We start from the raw sequence: 27410 nt of genomic DNA on the forward strand, positions 1-27410 counted from the left end.
GCAAATGGACCTCTAACTGTGTATATTAAGTGAAGCCTTGACTTCATTGAAGATAAAGACAGTATTCTGATTGATTCAATGGGGCCAGGGTTTCACCTATGGCTGGTATGATCTAATAGGTCATTGCTAATTAAGAGCATATGTGGCCTCAATTCTTTCTGGCGGAATTAAGTATCTGAGCACTAGTCACTGAGGGAATGGGAAGGGAACTGTTCTCTGAAAGAGTGGTCTGGAGAAGCCATGCTATGGATTGCTGTACCCTGGTACAGCTTGAGTGAAATATGGAAGAGTTTTTATCATAGTTAGCACTATAACTCCTCCAAGATGAGAGAAAAATAAACCAAATGCAGTAAGTCCAAGAGAGCCTGTTCAACAGGGAAAAAACCCCAAAACAACAGAGAAACCTGACACAGCCATGGGCATTACTGGATTTGAGGGCATTGAGCCTGAAGGGTGCTGTAAGAGATGAAATCTGCATCACTCCCCAGCAATATTTTGTCTGCATAATAAGATGTAGATTGTAGGCAATCACTGTCTATTTTCTGTGATGAAAAATCCTTTTATTACAAGCAGATTTGATAATATTTATATTTCAGTTCCAGTACTCTCTTTTGCTGTTGTAGTGTTTCCCTACCTGTCCCTGCCCTCTTGCCTAAAAAATATGTAAGAAAGGAGATGGATGTGGTCCTGAAGACAGTTGGTGTTCTTTAGCCTGGAGCAGAGAAGGCCCCAGGGAGACCTGATTGCGGCTTTTTATGCTTAAAGGGGTCTTTTAAGAAAGATGGGGACAGACTTTTTAACAGGGCCTATAGCTTCTCAACTAAAAGGACATATTTAAATTAGATAAGATGAAGCAATTTTTCACCATGAGAGTGGTGAATCACTGGTACAGGTTGCTTAGAGAGGTGGTGGATACCCCAACTGTGGAAACATTGAAGGTCTCTTTGAATGGGTTCTGAGCAACCTGCTGTAGTTAAAGATGTCCCTGCTCATTGCAGGGGAGTTGGACCAGGTGACTTTTAAAAGGTCCCTTCTAACCAAAACTGTTCTATGATTCTGTGATCTCAAAGCTTTAAATGAATATACTCTCTAGAAAGGAAAGCAGCTGTTTCTTATTAACATGCACTGGATCCCAGCAGTGCCATTAACATGCTGATGCATCTAACATAAGCCTCAAAATGCCAGGTTTCATAATTGGCCCATGAAATCTCACTCTAGGCTTGAATATGGTCTTCCAGGTCCGTATTAGAAAAGGATTTTTTCCTGCTTCTTAAAGGGAGGAAAAAAGTGTTAATCTTAGATTTTTTTTTTTCTCTACCACTCTATGTTTCAATTAGATAGGCTTTAGATTTTTAAGAATGTGTTTTTAAGGTTGTTGATCATCTGATGAGAGCAGATTGGTTTTGTGGTGAGGAACAGAAGGGTGATGACATTCAGAGATGAGAGATTGTCCTGAAGGTCACACTGTGCTTCTCCTCCTCACCTGCATCCCTCTTACTTCCCTTCCAGCTCTGCGGAGCCATCCTGTGAATTTGTACCCCCTACATGAAGCAGTAGCTAGTAGACCAATCTCCCTCCTCTTTCCCATGTGCTGCTCTGCTGGCTCAACCACTCTGACATGTTTCTCCTCAGCTCCACTTGAGAGGACTAAAAGAGTTGTGGTTGCTCAGTAGACCACTACCATTTGTTTTCTGATGCACTCCTCCAGAGGCTAGGGTGCTGCTTTTCTCCCTGCAGATATTTTTCTGTTCGCCATACAGACAGCCAGCTTCCCAAACAGCCCCACTTTGGAGCAGGTGGTTTTCAAAAGTGTGGTTTGATAACTTGATGTAAACTGATCTAAATTTGGACCCCTGCAGAAAAGATGATCTTGTGATACATTGACGCCTTATCCTTTGTCCCAGTGCTTGTAATGCTGCTGCTTTGTACCGAGCTGACTCTGGAAGCTGATCTGGCTGAAAACACTCCCAGCCAAAGTGGCAGGGGAGGAAGCAATTTTCAGCCTGTTTGTCAAACTGCATCTGAAATGGCAATTCAGGTTCCAGCTACAAAAACGTATTGCTTGGGTTGTCTACTTATCACCAGTTTTGCATCATTAAGTGTTATGCATTCTTGGCCTGATATAATTGCAGCAGATTGCACACATGAACTGTTAATTATTTTATTTTTAAAACAGAAATTACAGAACAGGAAAATAACATTCCAACATGTTTGCTTTTGGAGCTAACCTACCACGGCAATCTGTTAGTTTGATAATGGTTAAACTCACAAGCCCTTGCCTCAGCAGAGTGCAGTAGGGTACCATTAAGGCAGCCATCTGTTGAACATACAGTACTAGAGGCATGAATTGCCTCACGTTCTGGGTTTCTGAGTAGGTGTAATGTAGTCTCGTTTCTCTGAATGCCACTGATCTGCACTGAAAAACTCGTGGAAAGATGAGAGTTCAGTGAAAGGTGAGCACCCAAAACTGGGATCGAAGACTGGGAACCCGTCAGAGGAGCGCCGGGTGTGGAGCATGGAAGAGACGGAAGCTCGTGGGCGTGCACATGCTGATAGTAAATGGGACTCTGGCAAGAGCCTGAGCTGCTGGGGTTGCTTAGCAATTCAATAGATCTGCAAAACTCCATTTGCAGACCAAGGCTGCCATTATGTTGGATTGATTCATCAGGATCAGCAGCTAAAACAAGTTATATTCTATCAGAGTTTTCTTGCATTAGTTTAAAAATGAATTTAGTTGTCTCTAAGTGGACATTTATTTTAGTATCTTGAAGAACTGACTTTCCTCTATTAAAGCAGAATAATGTATCTATATGGTGCCCTAACTTGAACAGTACATAAAGATTAGTAAATAAGACCCCATTAAAAATACTTATAATGTAAGTAACATGGGTCCCAATAGCCTTTCTAATGTCCATTAATGCTTATTCTGAGGATCAGAGCTCATTTTACTGAGCCATTTAGTCAAACCGTGTGATTATTTAGAAAGTTAATTCATGCATACTAAAATCTAGCTTAAGTAATGCAGAGGGTAGGAGGTAAAACTCTATGGAGACGATAGTCCTTTTTGTTATTTAATGATCAGCCATAATTAACTTGCAAATTTGAAATAATTAGAACAAATTAAAGGTATTTAACTTTGCCTCCCTAAAGAAAAATTCAAATTGCACCAAATGCAGCTTTAAATTATTCAAGTCTCAGAGGTCTGTGCTGGGTTTTTTTACAATGCCTTTTCTATGATGAGAATACCAATCTGCTTTTTGTCAGAAAGCATCCTATCAAGTAATTGTTCTTTGTGTCTAATAAATGACAGCTATTCTTCTTTGTAAAAGTATTTCAGTCTCTGAAGACTACATCAGCATTTCCATGGCATTTTAATTCAATAAAACAAAAGGTTAATGTTTTTCTACTTTTTAAGGAATGCAAATACTAGCAGTATTCAATGGGTCCTGAATGACATTTAAAATTTGCCATTCACGCTCAGCAGGGATATCGCGATATGAGGTTCAGGCAAAGAGGAAAGAACGTTCAAGGTGTGTTTCCCTTTGTTGGTGATGTACTTCAACATTCATAATGAGGCAGCAGTGCTGAGACTTGCTTCTCTTCTGGTGACACTACAACTCCTGCCTTGGTGTGTAGGTTAGGTAGGTTAATAAGGTCTTTACTTAAGACAGTCTTCTCTGTTGTGTAGTTTCAGGGAATAGCATGAAAATTCATTGGGTATTGTGGTGCCCTGCAGGAAGTCCTTCCAACCACGGTGCTTTTAAGTGATACAAAGGATTGTTGGATTGGAAAATAGACAAGATCCTCTTTTGTCTCTAAATCTCTCTAGATATAAATAACTGATTCCTTTGGACCATATGTTAAGTTTCCATTTCCAGGTTGCAGTAGTCACATCATTCATTTTACTAATTATTCCACAGGTGAATGAGTAAATATGTTCTGAAACAGATTTTTTTCCCTTATGTTTTCTTTGTTTAATTGTGGCACGTAGTTAATTATTGCACTATCCCTTTCCCTTCTTGGTCTGCACACCCTTCAGATTAAGTGTCATTTTAAGATTTGACACTCTATCCTTACTTGAGCAAAACTTCAGCATGAGCTATCTTGTATTAAATACTAAACAATGAGGCTCTAACTAGTTGCTTATTGAGCCTATAAATGCAAATACATTTGCTTATGGTATTTACCATAAATTAGCTTCTCTGACTTCTTCACGGTGTCTGTTTCTGTTTGAATTGCCTCTGTCATTGCATTATTTAAAGCAGAACTCAGTATTCTAGAGGTAACTGCACCATGTAAAAGGTGTATGCGGTATCATCTCCCTTATCTGCAAGCCAAAGGTCACTGTCTTCACAGGAGGACTGTAGGTTGTAATTAAATGTGCTTTAAAAACTCAGAAAGCATCCAAATAATGACAACCCCACTGTTTTTAAGTGCTGTTAATCATCCAAGTCCAGGCAAATGGAATTTCAGGTCCTGTATTATCAGAGAAATCTGGTCAAGTATTAGACCTGTAAGCCTCTTTAAGCAGCTACCAGGATCTAAAACCACATCTTGCTTTACTTGGGGTTGCAGGTATTAGTAGGTTAATAATTTCGTATAATTCAAATAAGATACTAATTTAGTTCACCATAAATTTTAAAAACACTTTGCAGTATTATTAGTGGTCACATGGTTTGAAGCCCTAAAGTAAACGGAGGTTATTCAGAGAAGTTATATCCAACACTTCAGCCAGTTATTATAGGTCATAAGCTATTATATACTGTTCTGCATTAATAATACAGGAGTAATACTAATTGTCCAACAGGCTCAGTGGGCCCTATTAAATAATGTCTTATACAGCACATTGATTTGAAACTTTTAATTTAGCTATCATTTTCTGACTTTCCCTCAGATCTACAATAACTTCAGTCCTGTAAGCTTTTAGGTAAAAGATTCATGTGATTCAGCTCCACAAAGCTGTATCCCAAACTCAGCGACAGTCTTTCGGTTGCCAATGCAAAAGACACTTTTTTATGGGTTTAATTTCTTTTTATAATGGGGCTTTTTATGATGGGGACTGATGATATGTACGTGTTGGGAATCCTCATTTAAACCAGTAGTTTAAACCAGAGAACAGAATTTGAAAGTAGTGGGTTGTCTTTACTGAGAGAAAGATGGGTCTCCATAACCTCTTGTCTGCCCAGAATGTCTTGAGATTGCTGTGTCTGCAGAGACTGAAGTCATGCTTCCTCCTTGTCACCAGATTTGCCTCCTGGCTCTATCCATGCAGTGTTTAGTCTTATGCTGAAGTTCATATAGAACCATAATGGTTCTGGTTAACTTTCTCTTTTCTTACTTCGCTCAAAATTCTGCACTTGCTGCACCAGATGCTCTCCCACCAGTTTGCTTGCATATTCTCTATCCTCCTTAAAAATGCCTCTGTTCATTCATCTCACCTCTTTGTCTCCCCTCCTCTCATCTGTTTTCTTCTTGAATCAACTTGTCACCATACCTGGAGGCTTTTAAAAAATATGTAGATGTGGCATTTAGGGACATGGTTTAGTGGTGGCCTTCGCTTTATAGTGGAACTCGATGATCTCAAAGGTCTTTTCCAGCACAAATGATTCTGTGATTCTATGATCTTCTTTCCTTTTGCAAACTACACTTTCATATTTCTCTTCACATAGTCTTCTCTGTTTCCCCTTGATTCTAACTGAGTGAGCGTTTTTTAAACTACTCTTTTTTACATTTGAGGTCCGTTGTGCTGGAGAAAGTACTTTGCATGTCTTCATCCCACTTGTTCTGTCCTAACCACTTGAGAAATCCGGGACCTAACGTTTTAGGGAATGTGCCCAATGCTACAAAACTCCGAATACAATTGTCAGAGTGCTGCTGCTAACCAAAAACTTCTGATAAAGTGGGTTGGTTACTCTTCAAGCCTTAGGCATCCTGCTTTCAGAAATGATAAATGGATTCAGCAAGAGCTCAACCAGCAGCATGGTGTTTATGCTTCTGGAGAGGGAAAGTAGGGTAGAGGGCTGGGTGCACCGTTAGTGGGCTGAATGCATCATGCAATAGCTTGATCTTTCTTTCCTCCCAGTGTCCCGATGTCGAAACGTGAAGATTATTTACCGAGGACACCTTCAGTGAGCAAGAACTCCAGAACACGAGGGAGCAGTCGTGGGAGCAGTTTGGGAAAGAAAATAGTTGGGTTTGGTGCAAATGTGGAAGATGGGAAAACCCTTCTGATGCAGACCAAGAGGGAAGGCACCAAGTCCAGGAAAGGTAAGGAGAAGCAATACTGCGTTGCAGGGCCATGAGTGTGCTGGTGGCATTTAGAAGTTATGCATATGTGTGTTCAAGAGTATTATCAGTAAAATGCACAATAAAAGGGAGAGGATTGCAGGTTGTTTAAAACAACCTAAGGAAAGGTAACTACATTTAAAGCAATAAAAACCATTTTCAATAACAAGTGGTGGTCTTGGCTGCTGTTCCTGATGAAAAGATAAAAATAGCCCTTTAGTCTCAAAAAGCTGCTTCAACAATTTATTATTTTATTTCCCAAAAGTGCAGTGGGGTTTGCTCTTTAAATGTAATCCTCTTTGCGTTCTTTTCCTGATCAAGTGATGACTTCTCCATCACAGCCTGCTATTTTGCCACACAAGGGATATCTGTATTGCTAGAACCTATCCTGCCCTTAGCTTAGTACCTCCACTTAAGGAGCAGAGGAGCAAAGTCTTTCTTAGGAAGAGAAAAGGTTGGGAACAAAAGCTGCTTGGATGTTTCACTGCTGAGCCTCAAACATAATCCTTGGTTCACTTATGAACCAGCTTTTTTTTTTTATTTTAACTTGTCAGCCAGTTTGCTGTATATGTCAGCATAAAAATAAAGAAAATGGCAAAATGAGAAGAAATGTGGTGCAGTTCTCAAAGGAACAAATAACTTATGTTATTGGTTAAGACTGTACCAACATTAGAAAGCAGTCCCTGTGAAGAAACTTTCAAAAGGGTATCATCAGCCAGGACCCAAACAGTGGCCGAGGTTAATCTCTTCCAAGACACAGCTACAAAAGTTGGAAGCCTGTAAAGGGCTTGTGTCCAAAAAAATCAATTTCTAATTTGAAACAAAATCATTTTTGACTAACAGGGGTTCAGGACCCATTACTTTTGCTGTATAGTCTGCTGACATTTCACACTTTCTGTTGTGCACAATGAATCCTAATAGTCATTTTATAACATTGCTACACCAATCAATTTAAGCAAGAGAAAGCCGTTACAATTCTGCAAAGTTTCAGGGGCAATTTTCACTGATGGTTTTCTTTTATGTTTTTTTTTTCTGCTATCTTTTTTTTTTCCTTCTCTTTTCCTCTTCCTTCTGCCCCCTCCTTCTCAGTATTGCAGTGATGAAATTGAGATTTTTCACAGCTGGATGATGGGTTTTGTTCCTTGGATGGGGATAGTCCCAAAAACGTAATTTATTTGCCACAGATTCAAGGGGGGAAAAAAAAAATCAACCTGGCCTCTTCTTCATTCATTCATTTCATTTTGTAGTACTTACGAGAAGTTACAAGCTACATCTGGCTATTGCACATAGCAACTGAGCTGCATCTATGCTGATTTAGTGATTGTAGCGGTCAGCATGATCTCTGAGGATGGTGGGTATCTTTTGCATACACTTACTGGGTTTGCTAGCTTTGAAGATGTAGAGCTGTGTGGCAAAATTTGACTTATAAATATTGGCACTTGCTGTGATACGAGATAAAGTTCAGAGGAATGCTTTCAAGCTGTGGAACAACCTCAGGTCTATTACTGATTTGAATGGTTGTTTATCACAAGGCAAATTACCTGGCACTAATCACTGAAGTTGAAATCTTCTGTATTTTAGTACCTTTTTAACTGGCTTCCTTCTGTTATATGATTTGGACTCCTTTAGCAAGCATACACACACAGTTGTAAAGTGTTTTTTTCCATCTTTGAGGATCATCATGACCAAGTGTCAAGTTTTTTAATTCTAGGTAGACTGGACTCTGTCCTTGCTTTTGCTGGATATTCCTGTCTGCTGCTGACCTGGGATTTCTGCTTCAATGCACTGTGGGAAAGGGGAATGAAGTAAACAAGGTGACATCTTGAGGCATGAAAGTTAGTGTTATTTAGTCGCACACCTTAAGGTGGCCTTTTAGTCAGAACACAGCAGTGCTGGATACTGTATACAGAAACAGGTTCAATTGAAAAATTCGTGATAGTTGTTAGATGTTGACCTGTTGACCTATTTTTCTCATGCCTTGATCGGTCTGGTCTGTTTGAATTACATGTTCTTTGAGATGATGACTCTCTCCAAGAACACCTTAGAGCAGTGCCAGTGCTGATGTGGGACTTTGGGCTCACTATATTATCTTGCTATACCACTGGAAATGGTGACTGTATCAAGGGAATGGTGCAACTCATGGTAATGTCTCTCCAGAGCAACATAGGCACTTGCATCAGGTGTAAGATTATTAATTGTGAAACTGTTCCCATCCTGGAATGGTGGAAGGCTTTTCTGCCCACAAGACTGCTCACTTACTGTGAGTATACTGAGTTTGGAAAGGGTGATTTCCTAACAAACCCACTTTTCCTTTCTCCCTGAAGATGTTTAGTAATGGGGAGAGGAGTATTGTTAACCTGACCCCATCACGTCATGGAGTGGAAAGGGTCACTTCTGGTCTTTTTCAGGGTAGAAACTTACTGGATCAACTTAAGCAATCAGTTTTTATTCCCTCACTGTTGCTTTTTGTCTCCTATTTCAGTTTGGTCCTTAATTTTTATTCCCGTGCTTTAGCAGGTGTTTGTGTCTTGCAGTCAAACTTTTTTAGTTTTACCAGCAAAACTTTAAGCAGTCGAAGCAATCCTGAAGTCTTAGATCCTTTAAGCAGTAAATTGTTTTTATTGGTGTCACCACTAGCTATGTCAAAGTGTACTAAAATCTAACAGCTTGTCTGGTTAAAAAACACTGGAGTACAGAAATGTGTGCTTCCCTTCCTTTCTGCTTTGGAAAATTTTTCTTTGGGACTGAGAAATTTAAACTAGATTCTACCCATTACACTCTGCAATATTTGGCACCTTTCTATGTTTCTGTTTAAAGTATTCCTCTTTACCCCTTTCCTGAAATACCTCTGAATTTAAACAAAAGAAAGAACTATTTTTCCCTTTGTGTCTGTGTTGGGCATAATGTATGCTTGGTGTTGTATAGCATGCACAACTTTCCATTCCATATGTAAAAGAAAGAGCCAGAGAAGGAAAATTATTTTAGCTCATTTTAGCCCTGTACTTTTCCAGGGGCTGATTTTTTTCTGTATAATGTTTATTTTTCAGTAGTTTTTCTAATGTAGCTTCTTAGGGATTCAGGATCTGGCACTTCTTCCCTTGAGGGAAGACTCTTCCCTACAATCGAATAGAGCAATTAGTTAATATTAGCGAAGTGCTTTGAAGATGTGAAGTACTATATAAATGTTAAGTCTTATGAATATTACTATTATTCAAGTCATAAAGATTTCTTTTATGATTATCAACCTAGATTTCCCTTTGCTTACTTTCATCCCATTGCTGCTTGAACCAACCTCAGCTGTATTTCTTCATTCTTAGTGTTTACACTTCCAAAATATAGACTGCTATATTTCCCCAGTTTAGTGATGTTTTAGTTGTCTGTTTCTCAAGCAGAAATATACAACTATTTGAGTTGTCTCAAATGATTCTTTAATCTGCTTTAAATCAGTCTTGTACCAAGTTAACCAAATTGAAAATAGTATTCTTAACATTACCATTTAGAAGACATCTATAATTGCTTTGGGGGTAGCTTACCTTGCAAGCTTATATCTAGTTTATTTTTTACTATTATTTGCTGCTCCAGGTTCTTTCCACTGGTGTTAGATTATCACACCATGTAAGAGCTTTTTCTTTTTTCCAAGGGTAAATGTGTCTATTCTTTTTCCCTGGTTCTTGCTCCTTTAGATCATCTGCAATGTCTCCAGTCTCATACCGTCTTCCAACACCTGCAAATCTAATTAATTTGCTGTCATTTGTATCACCCCAGTTCTCTATGACTTTTCATAAATAATTACCAGTCACTTCATAAATTCATTAACTAATTCCCTTTAGCCCTGAAATATATATCCTTCAGACTAAAGACTTTGTATCTTTTTTTTTCCCCTGATAGTTTTTTTCATCAGCTTTATATAGGCAGGTATTATACATCAACAGGGTCTTCATTATCTTCTACTTGCCAATTTTCTTTTCCTTTATTTTTTCTCGTAGTATATTTTAAAATTATTAGTAGCTTGGACATTTTTGGGATCATTATTGATTTAATCATCTTTGTATATTCACTTGGTTTTTGGCATTTCTTTTCCCTCAATCGACTTGCATGCTTTTATCAAGATGTATTTTTAAACTTTTTTTGTTTAGATATGCACTTATTTGGGATTTCTTGCTACCCTTGTTTTTTCTCTGTGCAGCTTAACAACCTCAGTATATTCCTGCTTAGTTTCTTTTCTTGTTTTCTGTTTCTAGCCCTGGTAATATTTTCAAACTTGGGTCTTTGAACAGTCCCCCTGAGTCTGTGTTGGCCACTTCTGAGTCGGTATATTTTCTTTTTTGCAGAAATACATCTAGTTTGCTATGAATGTAGTATGTTGACAGTGTGCTAGCCTTTTCTTATATTAGGAATTGAATATATTCTCCCGTGTTCACCAGGTTTTTATTACTTTAGTATTAGTTTCTTAAAATCCAGCTGCCTCATTCTGCTGTCATGTGAAATGATTTCTAAATATCTCTTATTCAATCATAAAACCAAAAGTCTAAGCAAGAGCCTTCCAGTCTTTACATGCATACCCACTCTTCTCATCATGGATTGGCACACTATCAAGTTACCAGGGACACACAATCAGCATATATCCCCATGATATTTCCAGGAGTTCCTTCACTGATAATTAACTCTTTGTTAGGCGAGATTTTTTTCACTGCATGGTACTGAAGCACAATTCATTATAGCAGAGTGATAAGAACCCATTTTTTTATTAGCCTCCCTAAAATGCACCTTAAAACATAGGGGTTTACTAAATTTTATATATTTGTATAAATCTTAAATCAGTGCAGTATTTTAAATAAACTTAATCCCTTGGACATCTGTAAATTTTGCGCTGACGCTGGAATTACAGCCTTGTTGCTTTATGTTTCAGCATGGATGATAGATAATGTTGCTGTTCGCAGAGCTGAGAAATATTTAGTCATGACAGAATTACATAAAGAGCTAAACACTGGTTTGACTTTAATTTTTGCTGATACTTGCGGTTTTTCCTATGCTAACTGTTTAGTTAAATGATGTTGGTTGCACAGAACTAATTAGGCTAGATAAAAAAGCCCAAACCCACAGGCTTTTGTGTAGTAGATCATATTACTCCTAATTTTCATATTGCCTTTACCTCTATGCTATTTGTGTAAGTAAATCCTATCTATTTGGAGAGTAGAAGAAAGAATGGAGTATCAGTTCTATTTTATTGAAAGCAAAATACTGTTATATTTACACTTGGAGAAATAACATCTTATAGCACGTCTTGGGAGCTGCATCTGTGAAACAAGCCGAATCCTGTGGATGACTGTAAGAAATGATAACGGTGCAAGTCTGTCAAACTTTGGGCAGTAAGATGGAGGCTTTAGTGTGTTTTATTGTACAGATTTGATCCTATCTGGTCCTGAAATGGATGCTGTGCACAGTAGTGTCCACTGATGAGTTCTCTGATTGCCATTTCTCTGTATATGTCTGGCACTCCGAAAGGTTTCAGCTTTAAAACCCAGTGTTCTGTAATAATGCAGAATCGTGAGACATCTGTCCCAAAATTAATAGCCTCTGATGTCTGGCTTGTCTTCACTTCATTCCACAGGGACAACTTCAGGACCTAGGAAGGATGCAGGCACATCTCCTGGGTTGATGGGCAGCAGCAAAGCGCTTGCAACCACAGGCATATCACCGATCCAGCATGACACTTCACGGTAAGCTGTAGGGTAATCTCTGGTTTAAGATTCTGCAAACACAACCATCAAATTCTCCTAGATGCAGGGAAGTGGCTGAATTTCTATGATGTTTCATGTTCGCGCTAGCTGGATGATATAAACTAAAACCTGCCATATCCTTTTGACATTTATAGTAAGCCTTAAGTTGCTTTTTAGAATAAGAAAAGCAGGAATATGCCAAGTTCTAACATTTTAATTTTACTTAGATTTTGAACAGAAAGTATTTTATGTTGCAAGTCCTGACACATTAAATGCCTTTGTAAATAATTTGTATGGACACTGTTAACCCTGTTAGGTTTTACATCCACGTGAAGATTTTAATCCCTCTGTATGTGCCTGCCTCTTCCCCCAACCCCATATTTTATCAAATGGCATTTCTTTTAAAACGTTTTGTATGAGAGTTATTTTATGTTTAATGACAAGCAACAAAATCACATTAAGTCAGCAATTCCTGATTATACTATATATCTGCACTAAATGCACTGGAAAAGCAGCATTATAGCTTCTGCTCCAATGAAAAAACTGAAAGCAGCATTGTTGTTACGGTTACGAGTCTGAAAACAACTTGCCTTCTTTAGGCAGGATTACATCTCTAGTGGTAAATGCCTAGAACAGCACACAATCCCTGCTTTTCTTTGTCATATCCCATGTTTTCTCATAATAAAATCTTTAGTTAAGCAACAAAATAAATGCAGGTTGAAATATGAATTTGCAGTATTTCACACCACTACTAGTTAGGTAACTGTGAGGTGGCATAACAAGAATGTGCAGCCATTCTTAAGAAGAGTTAAATGTTTCTTGGAGGATGAGAGGGCTGGAGTCAGATTTAATCTTCTCTTGGCCCAGTGGACTAGGAAAATGTATGCTTGATATCATCCCTGTATTCTTGGCAGAAACTGGCAGTTTATTTCTATCTTCTGAGGGAACTTGCGATATATAATAGGTGAAAAACCACTATCAATATTGACAAAATTGTACTTCCTTGCTATGGAAACACTTTTTTTTTTTTTCTTCTGATGGGAGAGTTGATAATTCTGAGAGGATTTAAAAACTGAGCTAGATTAGGCTCTGTTTCCCACAAGTAGCTGTGTGTTTAAACTAACAGAAACCACAAGATTGCCTAAGCATTTCTCTTAAAAGGAAGGGTTACCTTTGCAAGCCAGTCATAGCAGATAAAGTGTGTGTAAAGATAGTGCTTGATGCTGTCTAATAGTGCCAAGTTGAGATTCCATTCAAGCACTGAGAAGTAGATATAATTATTCACATCATATGACAACTGCTCAGAAAAAGGAATTTTATTCAAGAGGATTGATGATCTATTCTTTTCCACAGAGGGGAGTAAAATATTTGTTGAAATATGCTGTTAGAAATCATACCAGGTAAAGTGATCAGTAAAAGGAGTCTGATTAGCTGCCATCCTTAAAGGCTTATTTTACCAGTTGATGACAAATTTTGAAAAATCTTGTATTTCTGGAGTGCTTTCTCCCATACTTCCTCATTTGCTTTCCCTCCATTGGTGCTGTAGCTCTAATTGACCATAAGCAGCCATGTTGTTCTTTCCCTTACTCATGGCCTTCTCTAATTGAAAATGGTAAATGGACAAGTATTTCTGGGGAAACCTAAAGCTGATTCTGTCCTTCATCAAAAAACCTGCTTGGGCAGCAGGTCAGTCTCAATTTATCACGGAATGGTTATAAGCTTAGACTGCAGGTTTAACTAACTAAATTAATCAATATCGAGAGTTATTGCTGCTATTGTGCCACTAAAGTTAGGGTTTGTCAGCATGTTCATTATGATCTGTGATTTGGGGGAGTTAACAGCTTAACCACAACAGTTGGCATGGATCTGAAACTTGCAACACAAAGCCCTAGCCTAAGAGCAAATTTATTTATTCAGCAGTACATGTAAACCTAATTACTTTTGACTATTTAAATTTATAGGACTAGATTCAACTCATGTTTGTGCCAGCTTTAACTAGCTCAAACCCTGGCACCAGGCAGCAGCAGCAACAGAAAGCCTGCCAGGGAGAAGGTGTTGGAAAGCGACATAAGCTCCCTGGCAGCGTGAGGCATCAGGGTGCTAGCACAGCTTCTGGGAAGGGCTGGCTGGATAAGCAGGCATGGCAGGTAGAAGATGTGTTGGCGTGATAGCCTGTCTTGGCAGTGCTCAACTGGAGGCTTCAGTGTGTTACAGCTACCTCCTGCTTGAGGAAGAACTGCTGCAGTCCTACATCCTTCTCTGTCTCGGGATGAATCATGTCCGGAGCAAGAAATAAGTGTCCCTAGAAGGTAAACGTGAACATTGAGAGCCCTAGTGCTAGACCTGTAGAAGGACCAGACTTGAAAAATGAATGTGCACAAGGTGATTTCAGTGGTATCTCTGCAAGAAAAAAGAAACCCAACCTTTCTTTATGTGGCATCCAGAAATAGGCTAATAGTGAATTTGCTTGCCCATCATGCTTCTATGCCTGCCTGTCACTGCCTTCCCTAATAAAGCCAAGCTGAAAGTTTGGCTACCCAAAGTGTCTACACCTGCACGAAGCCTTTAGAATTATGTTCACAGTAGGTCTGGAAAGCTTTTCTACTCCATGTGCTTATTTATCTAGACCAAAAAAATCACAGGCGAGGTTAGGGCTGGGCAAATTTGGAAGAGTAAGTTTGTTCCTTACCCCTAAAGCATAATTATTCTGATTGTCTAAAACGTTTCCTTTTTGGTGACTGGGAGTATCTTTCTCATAACTGGCGTTTGCCTAGAAGAAAGACTCTGTATTTTTGCTTTTGATCTGGAGGGACAGTGGAAAGGGGAAGCCCTGGCATATCGATGCTTTCATTTACTAATTAAGAAGTTTTTACATAAACTAGATCTTACCTTAGCCATAACCAGGTACTGATTTCAGCAAAACAAGTGTTGTGTTGCACACAGAAGAGAAACTGCTCTAAATTAAAGTATTCAGCTATTTTTGAAAAAAAAAAAAAAGAAAATTACAAACTGTACATTCTGAAAGACCATTTAATTTGATTAGAGCCCTGTTGCAATTGTCAGGCTCTCCCCACGCAGAAACTGTTGTAGTGTTGAGTTTGGCACAATAAGTCCTCTAATACTGCGGATAATCAAGCACTTAAAAAGACACAGGCAAAGGTGGTTCTGCTCACCATGGAAACAGATAATTCTCCTGTAGCATTTTTCACTTTGGACATCAAAGAAGTGAGTTTAAGAACAGTTAGGTAAATTAAGGGATTGAGTGATAGTCTGGGATTTCAGCATTAAGCATGTGTTTTCTTGTTGCAGTTTCAGATCAAAGCTTTAATGCTTGCTGAATGCATTGTCTTTGAGTGAAGTTTCTTTTAGCCATTAAAATAAGTGATTTAGAAGTTCTTGCAATACAAATGCTGTATTTGAGCTGTATTATTATCTGTTAGACTACAGTGGCCTGTTGGAGTTTTTATAAACAGATTGTATTGTGTAAATTTGCATTTAGGGACATTTTAAAAACAGAACTATTTACCCAGTTGCCCAGCACATCTCAGGTGAATGTGTATTCAGGGACTTTTAAGCAAATTAATATCTGATGTAAAATATAATGTGCAGTGTTGTATACTTAATAATGCACACTGGAATAGTCTAGAGTAGATCTGTTATGCTGAGTGTTAGGAAATATGACAGTGATGAGATTTAAGCTTTTGCCTTACTTAGATGGTAGTTGCTTCTCAGATCTGTGCATATTGGATGCTTAAATATGGATATCGACTTAAGACGATCTATGAGGTTCCTTCTACTGTAGACTCCAATCAAGCACTGACAAAGAAATAGAATTAGTTTTTCCCCCTTAGGATCAGACACCATACAAGATTCAAAGGGAGCAAGAAACTTTAATTCCAGATTTAACTTAGGAACATTTAAAGAGATTAAAAGTGTGTTTGGAGCGGGGTGGTGAGTTAGTTTCTGAACGTGGTAGGAGACGCAAGTTTTGCCTACTCTCTGAGAAAGCCAGCAGCACAAAAAGTCCAATGTAGTTCCATATGCAAGTGATAAAACCAGACATTGGCAAATTAATCTCTCTTATTCACCGTGTAGGTTGTTAATTGTTCTCTCTGCTGGCTGTCGATATAATGTGAAATTTTCATTCCCCATTCAAGATGGAAAAAGTTGTGGCTGAAAATGTTAACATTTGCATTTTTATTTGTTGATTTATTTAAAGGACAGCCTCTCTTACAGCAATCCATCACTCAGTGACACCCCAAATATGAATAATGTATTGTAGACTTGCGGTTACAATGTGTAATAAGTGCCAGAGACAGTAGAAGAATGTTAACTATGTTGCAAATGTAATATTTATCGACTCATAGTTTATTGCTTTCGAGGTTCAATAATACTGACCATAGGACATTAATATCACTTATCTTGATTTTAGTTGGGCACCTCTGTATGTAGAAATAACCCATCTATCTCATACTTACAAAATAAATGTGAATTTTACAGCGCTTTGTAAGAAGTACATTGTAGGTTTCTTGGCTTAATGCTCATAGTTCTCCTTTCCTGCCTTCTCGTTTAGTTATGTCTTGACACTGATCCCATGCAATTGCCTGACCTAGGTGGTGAACACCTCAGCACTCTTCTAGAGGCTGCGTTTTGATCCTATGCCTTAGATAGGATTTGGATCAGGTCTCTCTTCCTGTTAAAGACCAGTATGACAAGAGGCTAGTTAGGTAGTTTTCCAGTGCTTTTGTCTGAAAAGACAATGGCTGAGAGGCTAAAACAGAGAGAACTCCTTTTTTAGAAAGACACACTTAGCAAATCTAAATCATCTATCTTTGAGGATCATGGATATCAGAAATAGTAGTGTTTGATTAGGTCAACATTTGTTATAGACATGGCATTTATTTACAGAGAAATTTTTCCTCGATGAATAGAAATATGTTAGAGCAACTTGGGAAGTTTGGTATTTAAAATTCAGTGGTTTTGAGAACCAAAATTTTATTGATAACCTGCATAAGGAAAGAATTTGCAGTAAGGCTATGCTAACGTAGCAAATCCTTCAGTAGTAATTATTCTTGTCTTCAGTAGTTGCTCCAGAGTTCTGCTTTGGAAACTGATACCGACTGGGCAAACACTACTCCTTATCTACCCTGTTCAGTTACAACCACTAAAAGCTTTGAAGTCTCAGGGGTGAAATGCAGATGTGAACCCAGGGCTGGGATCTAAACCAAATTTAACAATGGGAGCTTTCAAGCCTGTGTTGAAATCAGATTTCACCTGTGAAGCCTGGCTCTTGGGAAACTTGGAATTGGGTTCAGCCATGAAAATGATAAGCCTTGATTATATTTTGTGTTGTAGACATCAAGTAAATTTTGAAGTGACATTCTGTATTTACATCTGAGGTTATCAAATTTAACACATCATTGGCTTCTTTCCTTACTGTGTGTAACCGGAACACCTATTTGTGTCAAAGCAGCCTACCTAATAAATAGCTGCTTTGCAGTAACAGTTTTGGTGTGTCCATTGCTGACAAAGAAAATCATATTGGGAAATTCTGATTTGCAGTGCAAAAGGATTAATGTTAATTGCCAACTGTTGGCTGTAATTGTCACCCTCATTAAAATGCAGAATTATGTATTTCTTAGTTATAAATAACCCTTCTAATTGTACTTGATGTATGCCAGTTTAATCAAAAAGTACACTTGCAAACAAGCAGATATTTGCATTAATCTAGCACTGGATCTTTGAGTCTTTTTTGATCATCTTTTATTCCAAACTTTGACTAGTTGGGGGAGGTCTATTACAGCTACGTATCCTTTACACATTTTTTTTTTCAGCTCTGTGGATCTGACAGGATTTTGTATTAAAATGAGGGAAAATGTCTTCTGGGAATGTTCAGTGAAACAGAAAACGTGTCAGTTTTGAAGTAGTTGGCAAGGTTTCCATCATTCAGGGGTATGACAATAACTTCATTGTAGTTTGAAAGTAATAGTAAGCAAAGGAAAATAGAGTAGAAATCATATTATGAAACTGACTTTACATAATTTTCATTGTTATCTTAATTACTTTTTTTTACAATTTTTTCTCCATGTGCATTTGTATGTTCTTAAATACCATGTTAAATCTTAAGTGAATGTTGGTTCATTGGATGTGATTTCTGTTTGCATTTGTAATCACAGCTATGAAAACTTAGCCTCAAAATATTTTCAGGTTCCTTCTGTTCCTTGCTCTATTTCTTTGTCAAAAAAAATGATTTGACTGTGGTTTTTTTTACTCCACTGATACCTTGAGTGCTCTGCATTTTACTTTTAAACATTTTCTTAGAATTACTGTGATGGCAATTTCTACAAAGCTTGGCAAGTCTTGGTTTCTGTCTTCATGGTTCTCTAAGCAGCTCTTCTGTTCCTAGGATGGTGGTAATTTCTGTTCTTCTCTTTCAGAGGCATTTCCTCTTGGTTTTTTGGAGAGGTTTTTTTTTTTTTTGAGGTGGGAGGAACTGGTGAATAATACATGCGGGACAATTGCATCGCACTTTAAGAAGGCTTTATCCCTAAAGATGCTTTGCCATATTTCTACCACACTGCTTATGTGTTAATATACTACCCTTTTCTTCCCTCCTTCACCTGCTTGGGCTTTTCAGGCTCTTTAGGGCAGGATCTTGCCATGGTATATCTCCATGGTTGGTTGGTCCCTGTAATAACAGTGATTAACTGTGATGATAGTATAGTTAGGGTGGAATTCATCTTGCTTATCTTGAGACAACTGAGCTAGTTACCCTTAGCTCCTTTTATGGTCAATGAATTATTTTAGAATCAGCTAACTATCCTTTTGGTGATACCTGTCATCCTGTGACCTGTAAAATAATCCTGGAGGAATGTGCACTGATACCTTATCCCTCTTGTAGCTGAATATGTGGAACTTAAAATAAATTGTTTGTCGTTTGTGTTTTCATTATGGATTGGAGACAAATGCAGGGTTAACCTATGTGCTGCATGGTCAGTGCCCTGATTATTAATATACCTTTAATGCTCACATTATAAATCAAAGGGCTTAGATATCAAAGATATAAAGCCCCCACTCTGGGAGAGTGGGAGTGTATATACATGATTGTGAACATACCGCATCTTCCTCAGTAGCATGTGAGCTTGTGACGTGATAAAGTGTTTAATAAAAATCATGGTGATGGAAGTTTGACTGCGTGGGGGAGTCCTTTTTAGAAGTGTCATGGCCTGGTGGTGCCCTGTAACTCGAATACAGGTGATCATGGTACTGCAGTGTTTCTGAGGTTTGAGCAGGGCCTCGATCCAGTCGTGTCCCATTTCTGCCAGATAACGTTCTGTGCATCAGGAGATGATCTCAGCAGGCAGATACAGCTCTGTATTCTCAGTTATTTCCACCTGATGAGTTGCCTACTTAAAAAATAAATTCGTGCCTCTCTTGTCACTTAAGGACAGTAACCAGTACTTTATACTACCCTATTTGCCCTGTTTCCAGTTTTTAATGTGCTTTTTTAACCCTTTGTGATATTCCAGTTCTCTGCTTCAATAAGGACACCCAGCTTTTGTTTGTGCTACTGTGAATAGTATGGTATCAGCAGCAAATGTCTCTTCCTTATTTGTCCTTTCTCTAGGCCACTTATGAATACAATAAAGAGTTGAGACCCTAACAGATTCCTGTGATGCTCCACTGGTGACCTCTCTGTCCACTTTACAGCAGACTAATTTTAATGTTTTCTCTTAATTTCCTGAGTTTTAACCAGTTATCTATCCATTAATGGATTTTTCTCTTTTTTATGACAACTTTTAAGTCTTTGGTAATGGATTTGCTGGAGGCCTTTTGGAACTCCAAGATAGACTACTTAAACTGCATCTTTCAGATGCAAAATAATCTCACGAATCTTGTAAAAGGTCCCTGGTGATTGAAGACTTAATATGAAGTCTCTGCTAATATGTCAAGTTTGTTGTTTCTTTATTATAATTTCTGTCAATCTGCTTGTTCTAAACATTAGACCTCTTCATTTGTAGATTTCTGCATCTTTACAGATCGCTTAAAAAGAACCCTGTTTTTGCCCCAGAACTGAAGCAGTTTTAGGCAATTAGTTACACGCTACAGTTAATAGTTCAGCTATTTCATACCTGAGCTCCTTCAGAAGTTTGAGCGAGTACCAGCTGATCCCAGCAATTTATTATTGTTCATTCATCTCGATTTGTTCTGTAATTTATTTGCACGACATTTCAACTTCGAAAGGTCTTCCACCATGTCTTCTGTAGTTTCAGAAACTTTGTAAGTTCCTGCTTTGTGAATATGTGTTCAGCTCACTGAGCTTTTCTGCTGTGGCCTTATCATCCTTACCTGCTCCTTTATAATTTCATTTCCTCTGAGCTTTAACAGATACTTAGACTTCCTATTTTTTGATTTACTTAAAAGTGGGATTTGTTATTAGACCTTTTGATTTCAGCAGGATAACCCTTATCTTTGACTGGAATGTTTTGTTGGCTTTGATTTTGGGGGATTTTTTTTTAGTTGTGGGTTTGCTTTTTTGTGTTTTTATCTCTTTGGGGTTTTTTTGTTTGGTTTTTCCTCCCTTGTTGATCTGTCAGTTTGTTCTTTCCATTTTCTTTATTTTTACCTGACTGGGCATAAGAGTTTACTGTTCCACTTAAACTGGTATGACTCCATTTCATCCTTCGGAAGTGTTTCTCCATAGGTTGAATCTTCATTTTCAGAGCCTTAGTATGATAGTTATTTCTAACAAGCTTTCTTATTTTTATATTGTTTCCACTTGTGAAGTGAAAGGCTGCTGTAGCAAATTTTTGGTCAACAGTATGTAGCTGTATTGGTTGTCAAATCTGGGCAGTGTAGTGGACTACTGATGTGTGAGAGATTTTGTGGAAGAAACAGCACAACAGACAAGGACTCTTCAGCTTGGAAAAGAGGTGGCTAAGTTTAGGATATTATTAGAAGTTCATAAAATCAAACGTGACCTGCAGAAAATGAGTATGGAACAATTCTTTATTGTCTTGTCTATGGCCATCAAACAGAATTGTGAGATGGCACATTCAGAGCATGTAGCATGGAGATAAGAGACCAGAAGTCCAGTGAGCTCATATGCTGACCTGTTATCATTATTGTGTTCTTAATTCCACTTACTTGGAGACTGACATTGTAGTTTTCTCTAACTTCCACAGCTCTATAGCTGAAGTCTTCCTTAATATATGGATTATAATGATGATTTTTAAATAACAGTCTATTTTTAAATAACTATCATCTCTTAACATCCTTGTTAAGACATGTCTGATTGGGAAAAACCCAGTATCTGAGTTTGCATCTCAATCTTACAATGTTACATATCTGTCATTAGTCAGATAGGACGTAATAACAGAAGATTTGGGCCCTGATTTTTTTTCCTGGGTAAGGTAATGAAAGAACCAAGGTATCTTCCACATTTGGGTAGGAAAGTCGTGGTAGTGTTTCAGTGTAAAGAATATTGAACTTTGAACTATTGAACTAAATGTGTTTTTATTTTTTAGGCTTCCCAGCATTACTTTGGGAACCCCTGAATGGTGTAACATACCTTCTGGCTTTCTAATGCAGACTTGAAGGAAACAGAGTTGGTGGTGTAGTCTCTGGTTACAGATCTTTGTTCAAGCTGGGTGCACTCATTTTTACTGTAGGTGTGACTTTTTTCTCTTCCTAGGCCACATTTCCTTTTCAAAAACACATACTGCTGTTGATCATTGTTAGGTTTGGCTTTGTGATGGGCTGTGGCTAGAGCACTAAAGATAACTCTTCAACATTTAGATAATCTTAAAGGAAAACAGTATTTTGGTGAGTTTTTTCACCATTTATTTAATTGTAGATACTGCTTATATTTAAAATTTAAATTTCCCAATGCAATGTTCTTCTAGCTCCCAGGTAATTTGGGGCCATGTACGTTAATTTTGTTCTGTTCTGTGTTGTTTATGGGATGGTGCTTAGTTTATGGCCCTCTAGAGGGTTGGGGCAACGTTATTTCTTTTAGTCTGAATGTGGTGAGAGGGAAGTAATTTTGAAATGTGATGGAAAAACTGAACCTTTTACTGAAAATAATATTGTATCTTTTTTCTGCCCTGTACTAACTTAGCTCTGTCGGTTTAATAGTGGTGCCTTAAGTGTTGTTTTTCACCTTTGGTTCTTTCCACCCATGAGTTTCGAAGTATTTTGCTTTGTTACATACTGCTAGTGAAGATGATCTAGTTGAAGATGTCCCTGCTTATTGCAGGGAGTTGTACTGGATGACCTTTAAAGGCCCTTCTGACCCAAACTATTCTGTGATTCTGTGAAAAAAATTGCTGTTACAGTTCTTTTTTTCTTTCCCTCTAAAAAACAACCAAAGACATTCTACAGTACTAATATATAATTTATGTATTTAACAGCTTTTAAAAGATATTCTCAAAGCCTCTAATGCCATTGTACTTCTAACTTTCCTTTTTTCTTCATCTGCGTTGAATCATCTTTTACTACTTAAAACAGAAATTGGGTTTATTGAAACATTTCAGTTCTGATTATTTTTTAATAAAGATGAAGAAGGCTAACGTAATGAAATCATTGGAATGAAATGAGAAAAATTTTAAAAAAATTAATAAGCTAAAAACTTGAAGTTTTTATTAAGTCACATTTGGCTGTATGTTTCTCTCTGTGTGTACTGTCTTGGATCAGTAGGATGAGAAAGATGTCTTGTAAAGAATGACCTTTGCACTGTTAGGCTGACTTTTTCTGTTACATTTCTGGAAGGGTTACTGGAAATGCATTACCAGTAGTTCTTACATGAGTTAACTTCTGTGCCTGTGATCATGAAATTGTGGTTTGAGATGAGCAGTAGGACTGAATTCTGATTTTTTAATTCCCCCCCCCCCCCCCCCCCGTTGAAACCTGTAAATATGTTTTTTTGAATTACGTGTGTGTCCTTCAGTCTGTGAGACATCATAATATACAAGCAGCTTTATGATTTATGAGTTTGCAGACTTTTTCATAGTGTTAGAAATAAAATGCTTTGTGCTTCATGCAGATTATCTGTTAATTCCCTGTGGCACTATGTTGGTGTATCTGTAGTATGAAGGGTGCTGTCTGTAACTGGCTTTGCAAGACTCTGATCTGATGTGGCATAGTCTTGTAAGTGTTTGTGCCCCTGTCCCAAGTTCTGCCCAGAATTTTTCAAGCTCCTCTCTTGTTCCAATGACCTTGTCTTTGCTGAGGAGCCTATGTTCTTCCAGCACTGCCTTTTCTTTTTACTGTAACAGGTGAAGCAATTCCTAGAAGGACTTTAACAGGGCTCCAGCTGCTGCTCATCCCAGCTTCTGCTTGACTCTGTTAATTGCTCTGTGCATCCCTGTTCTTATCCATATGCTTGGAATTTTGAACGTGTATATCTGCCTCGTTTGTAGGCAACAAACCGACCTCATAAGAGAGTTGTCCTCTCCCTCCCCTTTCCTTGCCAAGTTCAAATCTCTTTCAATCTTTTTCATATCTCCTAATGGCCTCTCAGCATCTAGATTTCCAGGCATGAAAGAAAAGTGTGTTTTCTTAACTCAGCTTGCACTGACAGCTAGATACGACTGTGAAGAGCATCTTAAGGGACGTCCAGATCACTAGAATGTACAGGCCTATTGTAATTATCTGTACATTTTTCTTGCTTTCTCTCCTTCTGTTTTGTTATGAACTTTTTAGCAGCAGACTGTTTCTAGCAGTGCACAAACCGTAACATCACATGACATTGACTTTACTCAAACCAGAAGATTTTTGTGCCAAGGTTGTAACATTGTATCATTACTTCATTGTATCTGTGTGAAAATTTTAATTTCACGCCCTGTGGACTTCACTGTCTCTGTGCACTCTGATCGTGTTGTTGCATAGAAGGGTAAGTCCCTGGGTCACATTAATTTTGTAGTGTATTTTTTGGGAGGGGTTTTTTGTTGTTGGTTTTTTTGTTGTTTTGTTTTTGGTTTTTTTTAAGTTCTATTTCTTTTGAGAGATCTTGCTGAAAAGTTAGTTTGGGATTTCTGCCAGGAAAATATTTGCAAGCTGAAATACTAAAACTGTTTTTACTAAGATTTTTACAGCATGGCTATGACCATTTTATTAAAAAGGAAAAGCTTGTATGGGGTTTTGGGCTACACTATGATAAATTTGTATATGAATACATGCAAGTGATTTGGTGAAATATGTGGGAAAGGGAGTGAAAACCCTTGTTTAAATATATCAATAATCCAATTATCCAATAATCCTGGTTTTAATGCGTTACAAGCCTTTCTGGCCAGATGTCCTTGGTTTATGTTTGGATTGGTTTATGGAGCTTCCTGGTTTGCAGGCATTGGTCTTTTAAGCTTCCCTGCTTGTACCATGCTTGTATTGCAGGGGGAGGTCAGTGTCCAGTCCTTGATAGTCTGTCCTTGCTCTTTTGTCTGTGCTGATGAAGAACAGTACTTCACTACAAAGTCACAGAGTAGCTGAGGTTGGAAGGCACCCTCCGAGTCCCTGTTTGGAGCAGTCAAATCTGGCCTGTGCTGGTGCCTGCAGTTGTTTCTTCCCAAGTACAGGACCTGAAGTTTCCTGTTGTTGCATGTTGTGAGATTCTTGTGGGCCCATTTCTCCTGCCTGCTGAGGTTCCTCTCTGCACACTTTTTGACCTCTCTCAGTCTAAGATATATTCCGAAGAATATGGGACTGGGGGACTTAGTTTCTTGAGCTGTTCAATGCCCTGGCTTATTTTGTAGCCTATTAATGACCTTATGTAGTTTCTAACAGAATCATGACTGTCCGCAGGTGTGTGGTTATCGAAAAGTAATCCTGCAGCGGCCGAGATCATCTTTGCTAGTTACTGCTGGGAATGAACAAACTAAAATTTCACTTCCCTGCCCATCTGTTCAGCAGCTGAAAGTAGGTAATTTATCTCAGTGGGACACCTACCACCTGTGTAAAGTTTTTGAAAGAGGTTGTTAGCGTGCAATGACTGCAGCCAAGGGACACCAGGCCTGAGCGCCTCACACTCTGAGCCCTACTGGCTGGTTTTTTCTGTAGGGTGCCTTACAACCCGGTACTTGCACAGCATCAGACCTGTTCTGTGCCTGTGTTCTTGTGAAGCTTACGAGGACTCTACCTCTCTACCTGCTTTACCACACAACCTGCTCTGGTGCTGGCTGTGTGCAGCCCCTCTTTGACATGCGAAACCAGGCACCACCAACATGTCGTAATTTTTACAGCTACTGTTTTATCTCAGTGGCTCCTCTTGAATTATGTATCCTCATCTTTGATGTATGAAATCTCAGCTGATTTAAAGATTACCCCAGAGAGTTCAGCACACCTGGAAATGAACGGAGTGACAGATAGTCCCAACCTTTCCATATTGGAGCGCTGAGTAGGAAGTTTTACAGCAGTTGGGTAATGGAATACAATTTTTATTAGAGCATTGTTTTTTCACATATGGTCTGCACCCAAGCAGTCAGTATGTTGGGATGCCAATGAGCTCAGTTGCAGTGTTTGTTCTCAAGCAAATTGGAGGGAGTGAGTTCAGATAAAGAGCTGGTACATAGGGAGATTATGGGCTGTTCTGTTAGGAGCTGGGCACCAAAGGTTTCTCTAGATAAGGTACCCAAAACTGTGTGTGCCTGTCACTGGGAGGTGAGTAGAACAGAGCAAGCGAATGCAAATCTGGCTGAGAAGCCGTTGCTATCTGATGTCAGGCTTCTGAGCACAGTATGAGGAAAACAGAAGCAACTGAGCATAAGCTACATATATAATGTCAGCAAGATACAGAATCACAGTGCATATAAACCTTAAGCACTCTAGCCTATGAAGCATACTTCAGTTTCTTAAGTGAATGTTGTGGTCACTCTGCTCCGTGCAGGAATTAGACTTTAGATGAGTTTCAAGATCCTATTTGCCTCTCTTATATTAGCATAGCTGGCATAAAGATGATGCCAGTTACTATGTCATTAACAAACTAATACCAATAAAAAGCTGAGAGCAACAAGCAGAGCTCAAGTTTGTAGTGCAGTCTGACCAGAAAAATGGGCTTTTAGCAAGGCAAAGTATGTCCAGTATCTGTATTTTGACTGTTGCTATAGCTTAAATTCCTTTGGATTTCTACGCAATTTCAACCTATTAGCTCTTCACCACCCTCATTACTTAGTTACTTCTACCCTTTCTCCTTTTCTTCGTGTTCCCTACTAAGGAACTGCTAGCACAAGCACAGAGTCTATCACCATGGCCTTGCTTCCAGGGATCAGGAGCTGGGAGATGTTTGCATTTACCTCTGGAGTGTAATTCTGACTGATGGGTTCTTATCAGGTTTGCTAAGTCCATCCATCCAATTGTCTATTTCTGTTTTGAAGACCAAGCAACCATAAAGTTGAAAACTGTGTTGTATTTTTGGAATCTGAAATTTCAGACAATGCACTTATGAATTATTTATGGGGAATGTGTTTTCAGTAATGTGCGGCATAAAATGGAATGAATGCGTATCCATACTTGCCCTGAACTCTCCAAAGTGCATGCTAATAAACAGAATGATAACCTACCATCACTTTTGCCCTGTAAGATTTACAGTGCAAGCACTTTTTTATGTGGCTTAATTCAAGTCAGTTTGTCAACTTCAAGCTCTAGTGTTTTGTTTTAAAGTACAACTTGGTGAGTGATTTTCTATTACTTAAAGAAATCTGCTTTTCCCTCCCTATTTCAACCAGAGTTAGTGTCTAAATTTTTCTAGTCACGTTGGCATAGAGCCACCCTAAATTATGCTTTAATTCACAATTAGAAGGAAGTGGCAACTGTGCAGAGCACCAAACGTTTCATTTAAAGTGGCCATTATACAAGATCATGATTCTGTGGAATGATTAAGATATTGAAGAATAATTCAGATATCTTTAGGTTTTTTGCCATTTAGAAGTGCTGGGCTTATTTAATTTTTTAAGCCTCCCTGAAACAGCTTTTTCCATAATGACAGTAATACAGGACTCTATATTATCACAACTTGATGTTTACTTGTATCTGAATTGTCAAATGGCAACTTGTTTTCAGTGATATAGCTGACAGGGCAGAGATAATTAAGAAACAGAAAAATTTGAGTGCTAGATTTGCTATTACACACTCCATGCCACAGAAGAAGAAATTAAGCTGACAAGCAGGATAGGAAGAATCACACAGATCTACAAGAAGAGTTGCTGTTTAGGTACAGCAGTTGACTGTAAAATATTTTACCAGGATGGAGAGAGAAAAAAAAAAGGTAAAATAAACTATTTCCAAGCATTCACTGAGGCATCTTATTTCCAGGGTGTGGAATAGAGAGCTTGCACCCCAATACACCCCAATACAACAAATGGCAGCAGGCACGAAAGAAAGCCATCCCCAGTGAAGTGGTGGCAGAACTTCCAT

The 27410-nt window shown here is 38.4% G+C and overlaps 1 protein-coding gene across 4 annotated transcripts in view; it reads left to right on the forward strand.

Annotated features, from left to right (window-relative positions):
• The window catches only part of KIAA1328 (KIAA1328 ortholog), a 171326-nt gene that overhangs the window by 130170 nt on the left and 13746 nt on the right, over positions 1–27410 (forward strand). For all 4 annotated transcript variants that reach the window (XM_027656070.1, XM_027656071.1, XM_027656072.1 and 1 more), the window contains 2 exons: positions 6083–6267; positions 11897–12005. In XM_027656070.1, coding sequence (XP_027511871.1) covers positions 6083–6267; positions 11897–12005 — 294 coding nt within the window. The remainder of the gene's footprint in view (positions 1–6082; positions 6268–11896; positions 12006–27410) is intronic.

Source organism: Corapipo altera, unplaced genomic scaffold (assembly GCF_003945725.1).
Source record: "Corapipo altera isolate COAL_440 unplaced genomic scaffold, ASM394572v1 61553, whole genome shotgun sequence".
Taxonomy (NCBI): Eukaryota; Metazoa; Chordata; class Aves; order Passeriformes; family Pipridae; genus Corapipo; species Corapipo altera.